Source organism: Hemicordylus capensis, chromosome 5 (genome assembly GCF_027244095.1).
Source record: "Hemicordylus capensis ecotype Gifberg chromosome 5, rHemCap1.1.pri, whole genome shotgun sequence".
Lineage (NCBI taxonomy): Eukaryota > Metazoa > Chordata > Lepidosauria > Squamata > Cordylidae > Hemicordylus > Hemicordylus capensis.
The window spans coordinates 128,246,547-128,266,536 of NC_069661.1; the positions used below are offsets into that span (position 1 = coordinate 128,246,547).

General features: G+C 43.4%; 1 protein-coding gene across 11 annotated transcripts in view; it reads left to right on the forward strand.

The window, feature by feature from the left end:
• NTF3 (neurotrophin 3) overlaps positions 1-19,990 on the forward strand; it is a 115,819-nt gene that overhangs the window by 56,247 nt on the left and 39,582 nt on the right. For 2 of the 11 annotated variants that reach the window (XM_053256066.1, XM_053256058.1), the window contains exon 2: positions 4,155-4,197. The exons of 8 other annotated variants lie outside the window; for them this stretch is intronic. Coding sequence is in view for 1 of the 3 variants with exons in the window: in XM_053256058.1 (XP_053112033.1) it covers positions 4,155-4,197 (43 nt within the window). In the remaining 2 variants the exon portion in view is untranslated. Of the gene's footprint in view, positions 1-4,154; positions 4,198-19,263; positions 19,432-19,990 lie in introns of those variants that run through there. One more of the 11 variants, XR_008308600.1, reaches the window with a different exon arrangement.

A 19,990-nucleotide genomic window follows, 5' to 3' on the forward strand; every position in this document is an offset into this window, starting at 1 on the left:
TGAATTAGAAATGGAATTTCAGAAGTGGCTGAAATTGTTCATCTGCCAACAGATTTTTCTGCAGAAATCTGATGCATGATTCAGGAAAATGGAATTTCTCCTATTAGTTTCTTACATAACCCAATTAGAATTTTGAATGGGAAATGAACAGTAAAAGAAAAGTAAAGGGAATGTTTGCTGTGAAAGTCATCACTCTTCTCAAAAGCTGTGATGTGGATTGAAATTTCTCTATGTGAAGCTTTCCATAATGGAACATTTTCTGTTACTGTACTGCATATCTAATACACACTTATATGGGCATGCTAAAATTGGTTTGTTAGGACTTTGCACATGTCCATTTTTAGAAAACCTTTTTAGAGGGAAAAAGCACATGTCCATTTTTAGAAAACATGACACTGAATTGTCATGCCAAGAATAGGTGACTGGTTCTCTAGATCTAGTTTCTAGCCTGACTTTGAGATAGAAACCACTTTGGTTGCCCTTGTGCACAACTTTATTTGGGATTAGACAAGGGGAGTTCATCCCTGTTGGTCCTGCTGGCCCTCTCAGTGGCCTTTGATATCATCAGCCATGGTATCTTGAAGGGAAAAGGGACTGGATGTAATATTCAGTGATGGCTTTGATCTCTCCTGTGGAGATAGATTCAGAAGGTGGTACTAAGGGACTTCTGCATGTTCTTATGGCCTTCGGGGCCCTGCAGGGTTCCATCTCATCCTTCATGTTATTCAACATCTAAATGAAACTGCTGGGAGTGATCGTCCAGAGTTTTGGGGTGTAGTGTCATCTGCATAAACTTGCCTGCTCTCTGAGATCATTAGGAGAGGCCCTGTGAGATGCAGAGGAGAGGGCTGCATGATCTTTCTTCTCATCAGTGGTGCCCAGACCATGGAACCAACTTTCTGTCTCAAGAAATGTGGCTTTTTAGTGCAGTGAGGTGGAAGGTGAAGATGGTTTGGTTTTAAGGTGCTCCTTATGATATTGGGTTTTGTGTTAATTGCTGCTTTTATGGTTTAGGTTTGGTTATTTTCCCCCATTGCTGCTGCATGGGAACAGGTCTGTCTGAAGGGGAAACTGGGAAGGTTTTCATATAGGGCCCTGTGATTACAGGGGCCCCACATGCAAGTCAGCAATAAACTTCTGGTTCTGTTCAGAGAAGCTGAACGATTTCTTTGCATCTGTCTTCATGGTGGAGGATACTGACAGTAAAACCTCTCTAGAATTGAGCTTTTCAGGTTTAGCGGCTGAGGAACGGGGCCAATTTGAGGTGACAAGGGAAGATGTTTTAAACTGTCTTGAAAAACTAAACATTAACAAATCACCAGGGCCAGATGGTATCCACCCAAGAGTTCTGAAGGAACTCAAATATGAAATTGCCAATCTCCTAGCAAAAATATATAATGTGTCCCTACAATCAGACTCTGTACCAGAGGACTAGAAAGCCAATGTGACTCCGATTTCCTAAAAGGGATCCAGGGGGGATCTGGGAAATTACAGGCTGGTCAGCTTAACTTTAGTGCCAGTTAAATTGATGGAAAGCATACTTGAGGACAAAATTGTTAAATAAATAGAAGAAAAGGCCTTGCTGAAGGAGAACCAGCATGGCTTCTGCAAGGGAAAGTCTTGCCTCACTAACCTTTTGGAGTTTGAGAGTGTCAACAGACATGTGGATAAAGATGATCCTGTTGACATAGTATACCTGGACTTCCAAAAAGCTTTTGACAAAGTTCCCCACCAAAGGTTCTTGAGTAAACTTAGCAGTCATGAGATGAGGGGAGAGGTTCATGCATAGATCAGTAACTGTTGAAGGACAGGAAACAGAGAGTAAGAATAAACAGACAGTTTTCACAATGGAGATAAGTAGGAAGTGTGGTCCCCCAAAGATCAGTACTGGGATCAGTGCTCTTTAACTTGTTCATAACTGATTTAGAAGTTGGGGTAAGCAGAGAAGTAAACAAATTTGCAGATGACACTAAACTACTTAGGGTAGTGAAATCTACAATAGATTGTGAGGAGCTGCAAAAAGATCTCTCCAACTGGTGGAGTGGGCGACTATATGGTAAATGCAGTTCAGTGTAAGCAAGTGTAAAGTGATGCACATTGGGGCAACCCCCCCCAACGTCACATATACATCGATGGGATCTGAGCTGTTGATGACTGACCAGGACAGAGATCTTGGGTTCATGGTGGACAGCTCATTGAAGGTGTCGGCTCAGCTGTGAAAAGGGCCAATTCCATACTAGGAATCATTAGGAAGAGGGTTGAAAATAAAACTGCTAATATTACAATACTCTTATACAAATCTATGGTGCATCCACAGCTGGAGTATTGTGTGCAGATTTGGTCACTGTATCTTAAGAATGATATTGTAGAAGTGGAAAAAGTGCAGAAGAGGGCAACCAAAATGATCAGGGGCCTGGAGCACCTTTGTTATGAAGCTAGGCTACAGCATCTGGGGCTCTTTAGCTTAGAAAAGAGGTGACTAAGGAGAGACATGATCGAGGTGTATAACATTATTCATGGAGTAGAGAGGGTGGAGAGAGAGAATTTTTTTCTCCCTCTCACAACACTAGAACCAGGGGTCACCCTATGAAACTGAGGGTTGGGAAATTTAGGACCAACAAGAGGAAGTGCTTTTTCACACTGTGCATAATAAATCTATGGAATTCTTTGCCATGGGATGTGGTGGACACTGGCTTGGATGGCTTTAAAGGAGGCTTAAACAAATTCATGGTGGCCAGGTCCATCAGTGGCTACTAGTCTGGTGGCTATAGGCCACCTCCAGCCTCAGAGGCAAGATGCCATTAAATACCAGTTGCAGGGGAGCAACGGCAGGAGAAGGGGGAAGCCCTCACCCTCTGCCTGTGGGCTTCTTGATGGCATCTGGTGGACCACTTTGTGAAATGAGATGCTGTATTACATGGACCTTGAGCCTGATCCCTCAGGCCTTATGTTCTTAAATGTTTATAAGTAAATTCTGAAGCTCTTTAAATGATACCTCCTGCATTTAGACCTTTATTGTTTTTCCCCCATTTCAAATATTTTTGTTGAAAATTTTTTGATTGTTGGAAAAACTTTTAAATACTGAGTATAACATTTAAAATGAACATGGCATATTGTTTTAATTCTTGTTTTCAACACACAAATGAATAAACATGCTAAATCAATATCTCAATCAATATAGGACATTAGAAGCTTTTACAGGAAACAAAATCTGAAAAGCTTTCCTATTTAGATTCTTGTAAAGGTAACAAAGACCTAAGTATTAAGGAGCAGACAATACACACATAGTTCCATGACTGTTTTTCCTGACTTTTTTTAAATGCATGACAGCTGTGGGGTCTTCTTGCAGGGGCAGAGAGAGGTACTGCTTAATCTGTTCCTTGCTTGCATTTTGTTCACTCGCAAACCACCTCCCAGCTGCTTTTCTTCCCAAGGAGTAAACAATACAAATGTTTCACATCCATGCTTTGATGGGCATAGAGCGTGTGGATGTACCTAACATAATGGCTTAATTTTGCTAGGCATCCTTCAGCCCTTCTTACAGCATTTGTATGTGTTTCAGCATGTAGTATGGGAATCATCGCTAATTCCTTGGAGACTGCATGTGTCGACAGATGGTGTTGATTGAGGGTCCCATTAGGGATGGGTATAATTATAAATATTTTTAATAAAAATGTCTTTGCCCTTCAATCCTCTCTTCTGGTGTGCTAAGAAACCTGAACATACTTGACCTGCTGAGTCATCTATTTATTTATTTATTTTAAGCATTTCTGCACTCCTTCAAATGACCAATGCAACTGATAAGAGTCATTTTAAAAACAATATGAAAAAATACAAAAGTCAGCAGGGAGGGGGAGGTATGTGAGCCCATCTTACATTTGTGGTGTTTCCATGTGTCAGAACTGGACAGACTGGACGAAAGTCACATTTGTGCCCTTTCCTGTCAACTTACCCACCGTAATTCCAATTCTGTTCTGGCCTTAGTGCTGCACTTGCTCCTAGCGAACACCAGCTGCAGCCAGTGAAATATTACTTGGGCGGCAGTAATGCATGTGTGTATAGCAATGAGATGTCTCTGATAATAAGAAATGAGACATAAAGATTTAACAGGCACCAGCGACCACCGTACTTAAAGTTGGATTTATGGCTTACAGGTCAAGCCCAGATTCGTGTGGTGGGAGCTCTGCGTTGGATGAGGTACAGTGTGTTCTGCATCACCACTAAAAAATGAAAAATTTAAATGTCTCTCCCATTGCTTTATGAATAGCCTAAGTGGGTTATGAATTATTGGGATGTGCTTCCCATCCAAAAACTAGTCAGATGAGGGACCTAGACCTGTGTGGCTTGTGGGACGCTCCTTGTAAGTAAGGAATCATCAGGACCGCCACATATTTTTATTATCTCAATATTGTTTTCTTCAAGAGAAGACAGAACATATATTCTTGCAGTATATTTGAAAGCAAATGACTTCACTGGGGAATGACACTATTTAGGGGCCCATGGAATGGGCTGAATTTCTTGTTTCCCAGTGAAACCAGATGGAAGTTAGTGGTTTTCAGCACTCTGCAGCCAGAGGCCTGTAGCTGTCAGTGGCAGGTGAGGCATGATGGAGGAATGCTGGAGCTTGGGAGCGCCTCAGCTGCTAACTTGCTGCAGCCTGTAATAGGGATTGTAGACAGAGAATGTAAGCCATCCAAAGGCATCAAATAGGACTAGGGCTGGAGAGTACATCTCACATTTGCTAGATTCACATAAACCCTGGGTTGTTGGGAGGAGAGCTGGTTTTGTGGTAGCAAGCATGATGTGTCCCCTTAGCTAAGCAGGATCTGCCCTGGTTGCATATGAAAGGGAGACTAGAAGTGTGAGCACTGTAAGATCCCTCTGACACCATCCTCAGGGGATGGAAGAGCAATGAGGCTCCAAATTCCCTCCCTGGCATCTCCAAGATAGGGGTGAGAGAGATTCCTGCCTGCAACCATGGAGAAGCCGTTGCCAGTCTGTTTTGACAACACTGTGCTAGTTGGACCAATGGTTTGACTCAGTATATGGCAGCTTCCTATGTTCCTACATCTTTTAAAGCCACAGTTTTCAGAGTTTGAAGTTGGAATCTCCTTACAGAAGTCTGAGCAATTGTGAGGAGAGATCTCAGCTCATGGTTCGGTTAGTGGGCAGATGTCAAAAGCAACAGTAACGTTTGTAGGGCTTACGGCATTGAGTTCCACCTTTTTTGGAGGGCTCACTACAGCCATCTTGACCAGAAACCCTCAAAGAAGATACAGAGCTGGCTTTTTCTTGACTATTTCAAAGTCCCTCTCCCAGTGTGAATGTTTTGAGCCAAATTGGGGGAGCCAAATCGTGGTTGAGAACCCCTCAAGTGATGTTAGTTTTTGTACTACATATTCCCTAAACTTTAATGGATAACCCTTTAGTTCACATAAATCTAGTTCCATAGTAAAATAGAATCCAGAGTCCACTGTCTCCACACACAGTTACATTGTCTGTTGTCTAATCAAATGCCTGCTAAATGTTTGTTGATTCTCAGCTAAATGCATAAACTGATTTCACTGGAGGATTATGCATTCCAGGCGACATCGAATAATATGGAGGATCTTTACATACACAAGTCATCAATAATATTACAGTTAGCCCAAGATCATACAGAGTTAATAGTCAGGCTAGATCTAATTAGGCAGTTTGGATGAGAAAATGGTCCCTCTTGGAGAGATCTCTAGGTCTTCATTCTTTGGCTTTGAAGCTGGTGTACAGTCGTTAGGACCCACATTCAGAGGTCATTTTGCAGTTTTTCTGCCATCAGAAGTCTAGATCCCCTTCCCCTGTTGTCATTTTTAGGTGAAGCAACCAAACTGGATTGTTTTGTCCTAATCTCATTTGAGGTTTTCTGTGTCCTTCTGATCATAGGGAAGCTGCCTTTCACCGAGTCAAATCATTGCTCTCCCAGTGACTGCCTGCTCTTTGACATTGGTGGCTGCTTTTAAAAAACAACTAAAGCCTTCTTTATATTTCTTCAGGCTTTTATCCCTCATGGGCTGGCAGGTCTAGGCTGCCAGGTCTCTCAGCTTTCCTGCTTCTGTTTGTATTTTTGATGGTTGTGTTTTTGGTGTGTTATGATTTTACTGTTTAACTGGTTTTAAGGTTGTAAATGTGATATTTATGGAGTTTTCTTGTATTTTAACTTTTGTTAAAATACCTTGGGATGCCATATGAAAGGTGGTATAAAAACTGAACAATAAATAAGGGCTCAGAAATTGAGGCCCTTGCCAAACAAACTAAACCCGGTAAAGCTCCCGGGATCGACCTCATCATTATTGAGATTATACGCTCTAACTTAGATTGGTGGGCCCCTGTTCTTCGTTCACTATTTTCATTTATTGATAATACTGCCAACATTCCTCAGGATTGGGGGGTTGCTTTAATTATTCCTATTTACAAAAAAGGCAGCAGGCAAGATCCCGCAAATTACCGCCCAATTAGCCTTCTGAGCATTATTTCCAAATTACATGTGAAACATCTTCTGATAAAATTGGTCTATTGGATTGATGCCTATAACATCCTGGCCCCCAAACAAGCTGGATTTCGCAAAGGCTGATCGACCATTGAGCAAGCTTTTATACTTCAACACCTGTTTGAGAAATACACTTGCAAACCTGGTTCTGCCCTCTATTCGGCATTTATTGATTTAAAATCTGCTTTTGATTCCATCTCTAGGGTCCGCCTTTGGGTAAAGCTGAGGGATTTATCTATAGATAAGTGTCTCCTATTATTAATCTATAAGCTACATGAAAATACGTCCCTAAGAGTCCGTTGCAGTGCACGGGGTCATCTATCTGCTGAAATTCCCACACATAGAGGAGTCAGACAGGGGTGCATTTTAGCCCCTGTCTTGTTTAACATCTATATTAATTCTATAGTAACCCATATGAATGCTCCTTCTGTCCACCCGCCCAAACTGGCACATAAACATATATCAATTTTGCTGTATGCTGATGACATGGTTCTCCTGTCATTGACTCCTATCAGCCTAAGGCGGGTGCTTGCATCACTCAGCTCTTTTTGTGCAGAAGAGGCTATTGAGGTAAATTACCAGAAAACTAAAGTACTGGTATTTGCCAAATGCCCTAAGCCCGACGTATGGAAAATAAATGGTCAATTAATTGAACAAGTTAAAATATTTAAATATCTTGGTATCGTTTTCCATGCTTCGGGAGGTTGCCAGGCCCATCTGAACTATGTTGTGCAGAACGCCCAACAATCGACCAACTCAGTTAGATCTTTTTATTTTACGAAGGGCGCTGCATATATTCCTGCTGCCGTGAAACTCTTTGCAGCTAAAGTACACCCACAGCTTACGTATGGTGCCCAATTGGGCCCTTTTTGCAATTTTTCACCTTTGGAGGCAATACAGACGAAATTTCTCAGATCCATATTTCAGGTCCCAAATAGTGTTGCAAATGCCGTTATTAGAAGGGAGGCAGGCCTTTATACTTTGGAATCGGTTTATTGGAAATGTATTTTCCTATTCTGGTTAAAATTGAAGTTCTCACAAGCGGGATTAGTCCCTCTCACTATGACTGATTCCTTTAATTTGAAATGGAAACGGTCCCTTAAGATAAAATCTCAACTTTACGGGATCCTGCTTGAAGAACTTGCTAGGATGGCCTTTACCACAGCTATGAAGGTCATTAAACAGCGAATAATCAATACTGACCTACAGGTTGAAGCCTCTAAAATACCTAGAGGTTTGTATATAGGCAACCAGCTTTTCAATCTCATGCCCGCTGATTACCTAAGTAATATAACATTTCCTAAATTTAGACGTGCCTTGACTCTCGCACGTCTTAATGCTCTTCCAACAGCTGTTCTTAAGGGAAGGTTCAAGGGGACTCCTTACTCCTCGCGCCTTTGCCCTTGTGGCTCAGGTGCTATTGAGTCTACTGCGCATTTTATTCTCTATTGTGACCTCTACAGGGATGTTCGTTTAAATTTTATTTCACGCTGGCTGAAGTCTTTTCCTGTCAGTTCGGATGACTTTTATCTTGATTTACTATTGTCTAAATTTGACATTATGAGTACTAATTCTGTGGCCAAGTTTTGTTATATTGCATGCAAGTTGTGTATCGCCATGTTATGATGTCTTTTTCTTTTCTCTTTCTGTTCTGGTCGTTGATCGAAATAAAAGCTGACTGACTGAACAATAAATAAATAAATTGGTCCATCTAAGCTCAGTATTGGCTACACTGACTGGCATTGCTCTCAAAGTTTCAGGCCTACCTTCCCAGTCCTACCTGAGGATGCCAGGGATTGAACTTGGGACCTTCTGCACAAGTACCACTGAGCTATGACCTCATCTCCCATAGAGGCCTGTGCCCTATGGCCCCACCCAAAGTACTGTTACTGAGCACCAGCTCTTCTGAGAGTGCTCTGGACTTTGAAAAGCTTTAACTGATTTGGGGTTACCTAATATTTGGGGATACTAGAAGATTGAATTCATCCCTCCAGCAGTACTAAAGAGTTCTACAGTTTCTATATTGGGCTGTGGAATGTAAATTCCCTCTATGCTCTTAAAAATGAAAGTATGGAGCCCAATCTGAGGTAACATCCAGCCAGTTGATGCAGTGACAAGCATGCTTCTGCTTACTTCTTTCCCCAGCACTATGACTAAATACATGTAGACCTCATTATCCCCGTGGATAACATGTCCTTGACTTGAAGCCACAGATAGTGAAACCGTGGATCACAAGTCCTTGAGTGAATGGCGATGGGGGGGGGTTAGGTTCCTGTAGGGAATCTAAAAGCCCCCCCCCCAAAAGCTTTAAAAGGCAGAAACAAGTGAAACAATGTATTCTGCCATGCTCTCTGGGTCTTCAGCTGTCCAGCAATGTCCCCAGTTGCCCCCTGAAACCACCAATTTGGCCAATTTTCCACAAAAAAAATACAGATTTAAAAACAAAAACAAGTAAGCCACAAAATGGCTCCTTTCATCAAAATGATGGCTAGAAATGACCTCGGAGGTTATTTCCAGCCACCCTGAAACTGAAGATATGCAAAATTAACCCTTGATTCAACCACCTATGCCAAGGTCAGGTGTCCATTGGCCGACGGTGGATACATGGAACCATGGATGTCAGGACCACAAGTGATGAGGTCCACCTGCACCAGTAGTGGATTCCATTCCTTTGGTATCCATTTGAACTGTGGCTGAGACCTGTTCTTAGCAGCAATTCTTTATAGATCATTGTGATGTAAGAATATGTTCTTGACTTCTATGAGTTCACATTTTAAGAGAAGTGTTCAAGACAAAATAGGAAATTTTACTGTCCCCAAGGAGCTTACATTCTATGACAGACATCTTAAAGAATGTATTGAATGTGAAAGGGAGCTGGTGCTCAAAATGGCATGTGTATATACTTGTGACAATTGCTTATCCAGCTCTACACTCTAAAGTTGTCTGCTCTCTTAAAACAGATCTGCCCATTCTCCTTTGTTGCCTCCTGTGTCTGAAATTCCCTTCCTTGAATGTGATACAATTTCCCCTTATTTCTTCCTTCAGCTCCCTCTTCACTCTCACTCACTCAATAGCTCTCACAGTTGAATTTAGAATGTATGCTGCTTGGTAGCAGAGACATGCCGTGTGTGTGTGTGTTAGTGTGTGTGTGTGTGTGTGTGTAACTCTAAAGTGCCATGTACACTGCTTATGACTTCTCAGCTTCTGACCCTGGCTTGTAATTTAACCTCAGTTTCTGCTTAGCTCCTCTGGCATTATTATTATTATTATTATTATTATTATTATTATTACATGTATATCCCGCTCTTCCTCCAAGGATCCCAGAGCGGTGTACTACATAGTTTCTCTTTCACAACAACCCTGTGAAATAGGTTAGGCTGAGAGAGATGTGACTGGCCCAGAGTCACCCAGATAGTTTCATGGCTGACTGGGGATTTGAACTCAGGTCTCCTCGATCCTGGTCCAGCACCCTAACCACTACACCACGCTGGCTCTGCTTGGCGCCACAAGACACGATACCCTGATCAGTGCAGGAAACTGCTGCATCAAAAGGTGCTTTAAAGAGGCTTTAAAAGGTGCCTCTTTGTCCAGTTAGCTGGTCCACATCAGGTCCACACAGGAGGAAGGAAAATCAGGTCTAGTCAGAGCCAACGTCAGGAGTCAGGAGATGGCATTCAGTCAGGTCATCCAGAGCCAGGAGATCAGGTCTACGTAGGAGTGGGTTGGAAGCCAGGAGATCAGATCAATGCAAGAGCAGACCAAAGCAGGCTAGGAGCTTGGGCAACAATGTTGCTGCAGCAAAGACCATCAGCAGACTGAGCCCTTTTCAAGGGCTGTGCCCTAGAACATTTGAATGACTGTGCTGTAGAACAGTTGGTCTTGGAACCAACCAGAGAGAAGGCAACCTTGGACTTAATCTTGAGTGGCACCCAGGACCTGGTGCGTGATATGTCATTGACCCTTTAGGGAACAGTAACCATAGTGCGATCAAATACCGCATACATGCAGGTAGAGAATAACCAAGGAAGTCTAACACAGACATTTGAATTTCAGAAGAGGAAACTTCTCCAAAATGAGTAGTATGGTGAAAAGAAAGCTGAAAGGGGAAATCAGGAGAGTCACTTCGCTGCAGAATGCATGGAGTTTACTCAAAACCACAATACTAGAAGCCCAATTAGATTGTATACCTAAAAGGAGGAGAGGTACCACTAAGTCCAGGAGGATGCCAGTATGGCTAACAGGTAACATCAAGGAAGCCATAAAAGGGAAGAAGACTTCTTTCTGAAATTGGAAGGTCTGTCCAAATGAACACAAACTCTGGCAAAAGAAATGCAAGGTGACAATAAGAGAGGTGAAAAGAGAATTTGAGGAACATTTCGCTAAAAGCATCAAGGGGAATAACAAAAACTTCTTTAAAAACATCAGATACAGGAAAACTGCCAGGGAGGCGGTTGGAACATTAGACAATGAGGGAGTGAAATGGATTATTAAGGAGGATATGGAGGCTGCAGAGAAGCTAAATCAGTTCTTTGCATCTGTCTTCACAACAGAGGATACTGAGCATATACCTGTTCCTGAACCAGGCTTTTTGGGAATGGAGGCTAAAGAACTGAGTCAGATTTAAGTGACGATGCTCTAAACTGTCTGGAAAAACTGAAAACTAGCAAATCTCCAGGGCCAGATGGCATCCATCCAAGCGTCCTCAAATAACTCAAGTGTGAAATTGCCAACCTCCTTGCCAAAATATATGACTTATCCCTGCAATCAGGCTCTGTACCAGAGGACTGGAGAGTAGCAAATGTAACACTGATTTTTAAAAAGGGATCCCAGGGTGATCCGGGAAATTACAGGCCGGTTAGTTTAATGTATGCTCCAGGCAAATTGATGGAAAGCATCCTCAAGGATAAAATTGTAAAGTACACAGAAGAACAGGCCTTGCTGGGGGAGAACCAGCATGGCTTCTGCAAAGGTAAATCTTGCCTCCCAGACCTTTTGGAGTTCTTTGAAAGTGTCAACAAGTGTGTGGATCAAGGTGATTCAGTTGACATAGTCTACCTGGACTTCCAAAAAGCTTTTGACAAAGTTCCTCATCAAAGACTCCTGAGGAAACTTAGTGGTCATGGGATAAGGGGACAAGTACATGTGTGGATTTCTAACTGGTTGAAAGACAGGAAACAGAGGGTAGGTATAAATGGAGAGTTTTCACAATGGAGGGAAGTAAGAAGTGGAGTCCCCCAGGGATCGTACTGGAAGCATTGCTTTTTAATTTATTCATAAATGATCTAGAAGCAGGGGTAAGCAGCGAGGTGGCCAAATTTACAGATGATACCAAACTCTTTCGGGTAGTGAAATCCAAAATGGATTGTGAGGAGCTCCAAAAGGATCTCTCCAAACTGGGTGAGTGGGCAACAAAATGGCAAATGCTGTTCAGTGTTGGCAAGCGTAAAGTGATGCACGTTGGGACAAAAAACCCCTTCAAGTATGTGTTGATGGGATCTGAGCTGTCAGTGACTGACCAGGAGAGGGATTTTGGGGTCATGGTGGACAGCTTGTTGAAAGTGTCCACTCAATGTGCAGCAGCTGTAAAAAAAAAAGAGAGAGAGAGAGAGAGAGAGAGAGGCCAATTCCATGCTAGGAATCATTAGAAAGGGGATCGAAAATAAATCTGCTAATATTATAATGCCCTTATACAAAACTATGGTGCAGCCACACCTAGAGTACTTTGTACAATTCTGGTCACCACATCTAAAAAGGACTTTGTAGAACTGGAAAAGGTGCAGAAGATTGGTTGGTGGGCGACCCAGATGATCAAAGCCCTAGAGCACCTTTCTTATGAGGCAAGACTACAACATGTGGGGCTTTTTAGTTTAGAAAAAAGACGACTGCGGGGAGACATGATAGAGGTCTATAGAATCATGCATGGTGTGGAGAGTGGATAGAGAAATTCTTCTCTCTCACACATAACAGTAGAACCAGGGGTCATCCCATTTGATTGATTGCTGGGAAATCTAGGACCAACAAACAGAAGTACTTTTCACACAACGCATAATCTACTTGTGGAACTCTCTGCCACAATATGTGGTGACAGCCAACAACCTGGATGGCTTTAAGAGGGGTTTGGATAACTTCATGGAGGAGAGGTCTATCAATGGCTACTAGTCGGAGGGCTATAGGCCACTTCCAGCCTCAAAGGCAGGATGCCTCTGAGTACCAGTTGCAGGGGAGTAACAACAGGAGAGAGGGCATGCCCACAACTTCTGCCTATGTCTTCTAGTGGCATCTGGTGGGCCACTGTGTGTAACAGGATGCTGGGCTAGATGGGTCTTGGGGTGTTCTTATGGAAGTGAATCCTGGCCACACACCTTGGTTTGGAGTGTGGAATTCTTCAGATGCCAATGTCTTATTCCCCAGTCTCTAGCTGTGGCATAGCTGAGGCATGGCTTCAGCTTCTTCCTCTGAGATGGAGGAGGAAGAAGAGGGATGAAGGAAAGGTTCTAGAGTGACATGGTCCCCTAAGTCCTTTAGTGAGTGGCCCTTGCACACCACCTAAGACAAACCTCCAGCCTGAGATAGATTCAGAAGACATGGGTGAAGAAGAGTAGCCTCAGAGAGTCCAGGTTTCATTTAACAGAACTGTAGTTTCACATCAGATAAACTTGGATAAACATCAGATAAACTCTGGAAGTGAGAGAATGGACTGTGGTGAATTTGCATTTATCTCAGGTCTCTGGTTATTTGCTCTTTTTATTGCAGATCCTTAAAATTATTTGGATTTTATATAGTAGTGCACCTATTATCTTGAATAGAAATCAATGTGTGGATATTCTGATATCTTCATGAATCATATTGAGGACCATTAGGGGCCTTATCTATTGTTGACTTACCTATTTCCAAAAAGCTTTGAATGGGATTATCTTCTTGTACAATTTTGGATAAACATCAACTCTTCCCATGAATAAGTCACAACTGCTGATGCTGACGGTTTGGCCCAAACACAAGGGATGCAGAGAAATTTCTAAAAAATGGAAATTCTCTCCAAATGTCAGGGTTTTTGCCCAAGGACAAAATAAAATTTTCTTTGAATTTCAGGTTCCTCTTAAGGATAAATGTTGGTGAATTTCTCATCACCATTTTTGTTGGCAGTATATAAACTATTTCCTTCAGTCCTTCCTGTTATGGCAGAGCTCCTGCCATTTTCTCAATAAAGCATTGTTCAGTGCTTGCAGAATGAGTCAAGCCTTAAATTTTACTAAAATGGCCACTTTTGCATCATTTACACCATGTCAGCATCCCTTGACAACAAGCTTGATACATTAAAGAACTGTGGTTGAATCCAGGTGTCATTTGTGGTGGCTGATTTATTTTATTTTATTTTATTTAGCATATTTATATACTGCCCCAAACTTGTGTCTTGATTCAACTGAAGTGCACAGTAACCATGAAGCATTAAAGATCAGAGAGTTTCCAAGGGGAAAATCCTAACAGTTTTTATCTGGATTATATATATTTAGTGACCCTTGGAACTTAATTTTATAAGGGTTGTGATTAATGGTTGTGTTGTTTTACAGATCAGGATCAGCTGGCCTGGAATTGAATGTAGAGAATAGGCTGGCCAAGTTTTGAGTTCCACCACCGGATTGTAATTTAAGGGTGAGGTTTTGCTTAATGGCATTTGTTTGGGGGCTCTGCTTATTGTACATGTAACAGCTAGTGTGTCTGTTTAAAAAAAGAGAAAGTTCACCTCCCAGGAGCGCCTCATTTTCTTATATTTCTTCCACTCAGTAAATGCAGGATAAAAGAAATGGCACTGGAAAATCACATTCTGGCAATGGTCTTCCCCGCTATAATTTGTTTGGGGCAAGTGTAATTTAAATTATAATCAATGGGCTCCCATGTATGGGTCAGCAAGTTGGGAATGCAACACATTTGAAACTGATGGAGGTTAAAGCAGCAGAAGTGCTATCAGTAAGTCATGCACATTTTGTTCTAGAGCAAGCTCTGATGGGGGGGGGGAAGCACCCAGCATTTCTACAGATTGTGGTAGTGGCCTATTCCAGCCTGGACATTGGCTATGAGGATAAGCAAACTGAGTTGACAGTAGCCCATCATTACCTTTTGACTAGGCACTTTGTGAACTAAGTCATTCGTATCTACTCCAGCTCAGAGCTACGTTGACTTTATGTCATATGTGGTTGCACAATCTCTATTCACAGTTGCATGGAATTTCAGTTGATTTTACCAGAGGATGGAGACCAGCAAGTCTCATGCATGATTTACTCTTGCTCTTCCCAGCTGGCTTCCTCAGCACATCAAGCTGAGTCAGCCAGTTTGGTCCAGAATGTGATCAGTACCTCCCTTAGGGAGGGAAACTCCCTTCATGCTCTGTTGAAGGAGGCAATTAGTAACTGTGAATACTTACTGGACAGACAACACCCTATTTTTTTTTCTGGGCAAGGTGATTGAGTGGGTGGTGGTAGAACAGCTTCAGGGACATATGGATGAAACTTATTGTCCAGATCCTTATCATTTGGCTTCAGGCCCAGTTTTGGATAGAGACATCTTCTCTGGTGAATATTTCAGAAAGTAAACAGTAGTGTGGCACTGTTGGTTCTCTTAGACCACTCTGTGGTTTTCAGTACCATTGACCACTTCTGGGACACCTGCTGGGTTGAGAGTTGAAAGTACCACAGTGTGAAGACTCTGCTCCTTCCTGCTGGGAAGATCCCAGAAAGAGATACTGTTGGGTTGTTGCTCTCTCCTGTGGGATGTGTCTTATGGAATTCCTCAGAGTTTGATCTTGTCCCCCATGCTCCTTAATAACTACCCAAAAAACTTGGAGAAGTTATCTGGGGTGATGTGTCATCAGTACACTGATGATACCCATCTCTGTTTCAGCAAAGCCAGGTAATGCTGTGTAAAATCTGAACAGACATCTGGAGCCAGTGATGAACTATATGAGGGAGAATACAATTAAATTGAATCCAGAAGACCAGAGACTTTTCTAGTTACTTAAAAGATCTGGGGCCCAGGTCCACAGCCTCCTCCCATTTTGACAATTAAATTGCTTCCTGTTCTTGAAAGGAATCCAACACACTTTCCCACTTTTTATTTTATTATTTATTTATTTGATTTGATTTCTAGCCCTTCCAGAAATGGCTCAGGGCAGTTTACACAGAGAAATAATAAATAAATAAATATATAAGATGGATCCCTGTCCCCAAAGGGCTCACAATCTATAAAGAAACACAAGATAGACACCAGCAACGGTCACTGGAGGAACTGTGCTGGGGGTTTGAAGCCCTTAAGGTATTTGAAGCCCTTAATCACTACTATATTCTTGTTATATCTGGCATGCTTTGGCCAGAGGCATTGCTAGTAGATCCATTCCTAATAGTCCTATTAGGAATATATCCTGATCCACAGTACTTGCTTTATTTTCAGATTTCTCTCCCCTTTCCATTCACTTGCAGTGGCCTTGCCACCACATGAAATTTGAGAGCTGGGCATTCTGTGCACTAGTATATCACCTCTCCACACACACCTTTTTTGTTGTTCAGAGGCAGGTTTGCCACCATACTTCTTTCTAAACAGAGGTGGTTTTTTTTTGGGGGGGGGTGTTAAGCACCTCCTTCTCTTGGGCTATCCCCATCACTTCCTCTCTTGAGTCTGGCTGCTGGGTTGCTGCTGGGTACATGGGCTGCCTGCTGCCCCCTTCTCTGAACCTGACATTTGGATTGTTGCTGATCAGAAGGACAGCCGCTGCTCCCTCCACTGAGCCTGGCAGCTAGGGTTCTGCTAGACACAGGGGCCGCTTGCCATCCCCTCCATTGAGTCCAGCAGCCGTACTGTTGCTGGGCATGAGGCTGAGGGCCCTGTGCACCAATAAGCCAGCCCCCAGTGCAGCTACCTTCCCCTCCCATGTGTCTACACAAATGGAAAGGGAAGGGAGAGTGAGTGGAAGAGGAAATGGTGAAAAGATGAAAAGATGCTTAGAGTTGAATTTTGCATGATTTAAATAGGGGATAACGGTTAAGCTACAGGCAAGTTCTTGGTACTGTAATTGATACTTGCTCTAATGATGAGATGGGAGTCCTCTTTGTTGTTGTTTGTTTGTTTGTATGAGTGTGTGTGTGTCATATGTTGTGGAAAAAATTGAATAAAAACTAGCTGACCGGCGCACAGAGCATCTGTGCGTTCTTTGGGGCTGGCGGTTACATATCCCACCCCCCCACACACATCTTCTGCCCAGTCTCTGCTTCTAGGCCCAGCCGCCTCTCTTCCCCACTGCCACTTCTCCCCCCTCCCGCAATTTTCTTTCCCTTCTCCTGGACCTTGCCCCCACAGTCAGGTGGGCCCACTGCCGCCTCTGTCCTCCGTGGCCGGGCCCGCCGCTGCCTCTGGCCTCCACAGTTGGGCCGGGCCAGGCCTGCCCCAGTTGCCAGCCTCTGTGGCCGAGCCCGCCGCCACCAGCCTCTGCGTTCAGGCCGGGCCCGCCGCCACCAACCTCCATGTTCGGGCCGGGCCCACCGCTGCCATCCTCCATGTTCGGGCCGGGCTCACTGCTGCCACCACTGGCCTCCACGGCCGGGCCGGGCCCCCTGCCACCGCCGGCCTCCCCAGCCAGCCAGGCCCACCACCGCTGGCCTCCATGGCCAGGCCCGCCGCCGCCACTGGCCTCCATGGCCAGGCCAGGCCCGCCACCGCCTCTGTCCTCCACCACTGAGACATGCCTCAGCCAATCAGATGCGTCCCTCCACCACCCAGCCAATCATCTAGGTTGCTGGGACGCATTCCCACAGAGGCTGAGGCACGTCTACGGGGATTAAATAGATAGATTATTGCAATAGAAAAGATGAAAAGATGCTTGATTCTGGCCCTCTGCCTTCTGATTACATGCACACAAAGTGGGGACGACGGAAGTTCTGTGATGAAGGAGTTAGACAGGGAGCACCTGTGAGCTGGATTTAAAAAACAAAATTGAAGCCAAGAGTGCACCCTTTCACCACCTCCTCCCTCCTTGCTTAGTATGTCACACCTGCATGTCCTCCTGGAACAGGCAATGCTTCTGGATTTCCTAGTGGCTGCCAGGGGCAGAACTACCTTTTATCAGCTTGGTAACTTCACCAGCTATGGCCATTCCTAGAGACTGCCTTCAGCTTCTGGATTCTGCTTGACCACTGTGAAACATGCCTTGGCTCCATTCTCCTAGCTCCATTCTTATTCTGAGGCTAGCTTGGCGCCTTCTTTTTGAAATGGCCTCCCTGAGGAAGCCTGCCAGGCTGGCTCCATCCTTACCTTTTAGTAGTCGAAACATTTTTGTATTTCAATAGATATTAGGGAAAAGGGGAAGATGTTCTGGATTGTACTTGTTCTTCCTGTCGCAGTGTTGTGTTGTTTTATTAGGTTTTAATTTGAGTCAATTGAGAGATGATTATTATTTCTACTGTTTTAACTCATGTTAGCAGTTCAGTAGGGATGTGTAGAACGTTTCTCCAGTAAAACATTTCTACTCAAGATGGGCCGTTTTGATCACAAGCTCAAAACAGAACACCCTTTAAAGGTCTGTTTTGATTTTGGAGAAGAACAACCCCCATTTCAACTGAAACATTTTTATATTCTGACTGCCATTTTAGAAGTCTGTTTTCCCCCTTGCAGATTGGTTTTCTGGCACTGGCTTTCGATTGGCTTGTGATCTCCTTCCTTCTTGGTTGGCTTGTTATCATACAAATCAAGTGTTGTCATGGGCAACTGTGCCCCCATTGACTGGGGGAGGGTGCAGAAACTCTTTTGGAGGGAGTTTCAAAATGTATCCAAAGGGACTGGAAGGCAGAGAGAGCTCAGATTGACCAAGGCAGAACTTGGTCACCTGCCTTGAACCTTCCTTGAGTTGTGGTTTGGTTCATTTGTGAGATGAAGTTGTGGCGAGAAATGGACAGTAGCAGCTCGCTCTGTGTGTGTAATATTTCTTGGTGATTGTTGTGATGAGCTCCATGTCTAACTAACGTGTGCATCTGCTCTGCAATCCGCATTGCAAGGTGTACTCATTCAAAATGTGGCTGAAGTTGCTCTAGTTGGGCATATTCATTCATTCATTCATTCATTCATTCGATTTCTAGCTTGCTGCTAAGGGTGCTGCTGTGGCAGCTGTTGAAATGGTAGGGAATAATGTAAGGAGTCATAATTTAGCTCCTGGATCCAAAGCTCTCCCTGGTTTCTCAGGTTGAGGCAGTGGCCAGGAGTGCTTTTTATCAGCTTTGGCTGATACATCAGCTACGTCCATTTCTAGAGGTGAATGACCTTAAAACAGAGGTGCATATGCTGGTAACCTCCAGACCTGACTACTGTAATTTTGCTCTACGTAGTCTGCCTTTGTACATAGTCTGGAAACTACAATTGGTACAGAATGCGGCAGCCATATTGGTCTCTGGGACAACATGAAGGGACCACATAACACTGGTTTTGAAAAAACTGCACTGGCTGCCAAAATGTTTCTGGGTGAAATACAAAGTGCTGGTTCTTACCTATAAAGCCCTTAATGCCTTAGGTATGGGCTATTTAAGAGAGCTCTTCCTTTGTCATAAACCCTGCCGCCTGTTACAATCTTCTGGAGAGGTCCAGTTATGGATGCCACCGACTCATTTGGTGGTGACCCATGACTGGGGTTTCTCTCTGGCTGCCCCAGGGCTTTGGAATAAGCTCCCTGCTGAAATAAGAGCATCTCCTTCTCTGTTTGTTTTCAGGAAGAACATCAAGACTCTCCTGTTTTCGCTGGCTTTTAATTAGAATGAATTTTAATAATTTTAAAACTTGTTTTAATACCTATTTTATTCTATTGTTTTTATTGTCATGTATTTTAATTTGTAACTTCTAAATATTTTAAATTTTGTACACTGCTGAGAGGTGTACATATCAGGTGGTATAGAAATATGATAAATAAATAAAATAAATAATTGTGTGTAAGAGAGCAACTTGTATCAATGATGTTATTGCAGCGCAGGCATTGTGGCTGGCAGTTGATTCTGGGTCAGTGATTCTTTTTTGACCATTTCTGGACTGTGTTTGAGATGTGTGTTCTGTGTTGGGAGGGACAGATTCCCTTTTACTGTATGCTTCTGCAGTGTTTTTCAAGGCAGGCTTGCAAAATGCATTGCAAATTGCAATTCAAAATTTGTGGGCAGTGCACTCTGTTTGTGCAGCTTTTTCTACCCATAGGGAACAATGGGGAATTCAAATAACCCCATTTCCCCCCCATGGGTAGCTCCTAGAGATACCAAAGTGGGTTGGGTGGTAGATCATGATGGGTGCTACCTGATGTATGGCAGATTAGATATAGAAGTGCACAGCTTGACATAAGCGCCATTATGTTTAACTAAGCTCTTTGTCCCCTGAAGAAGAAGAGCCTTGTCAGTAGTTCTTGAACTGTAAACTGTTTACTGGTACTTTTACTGTTTACTGTTTACTGGCACC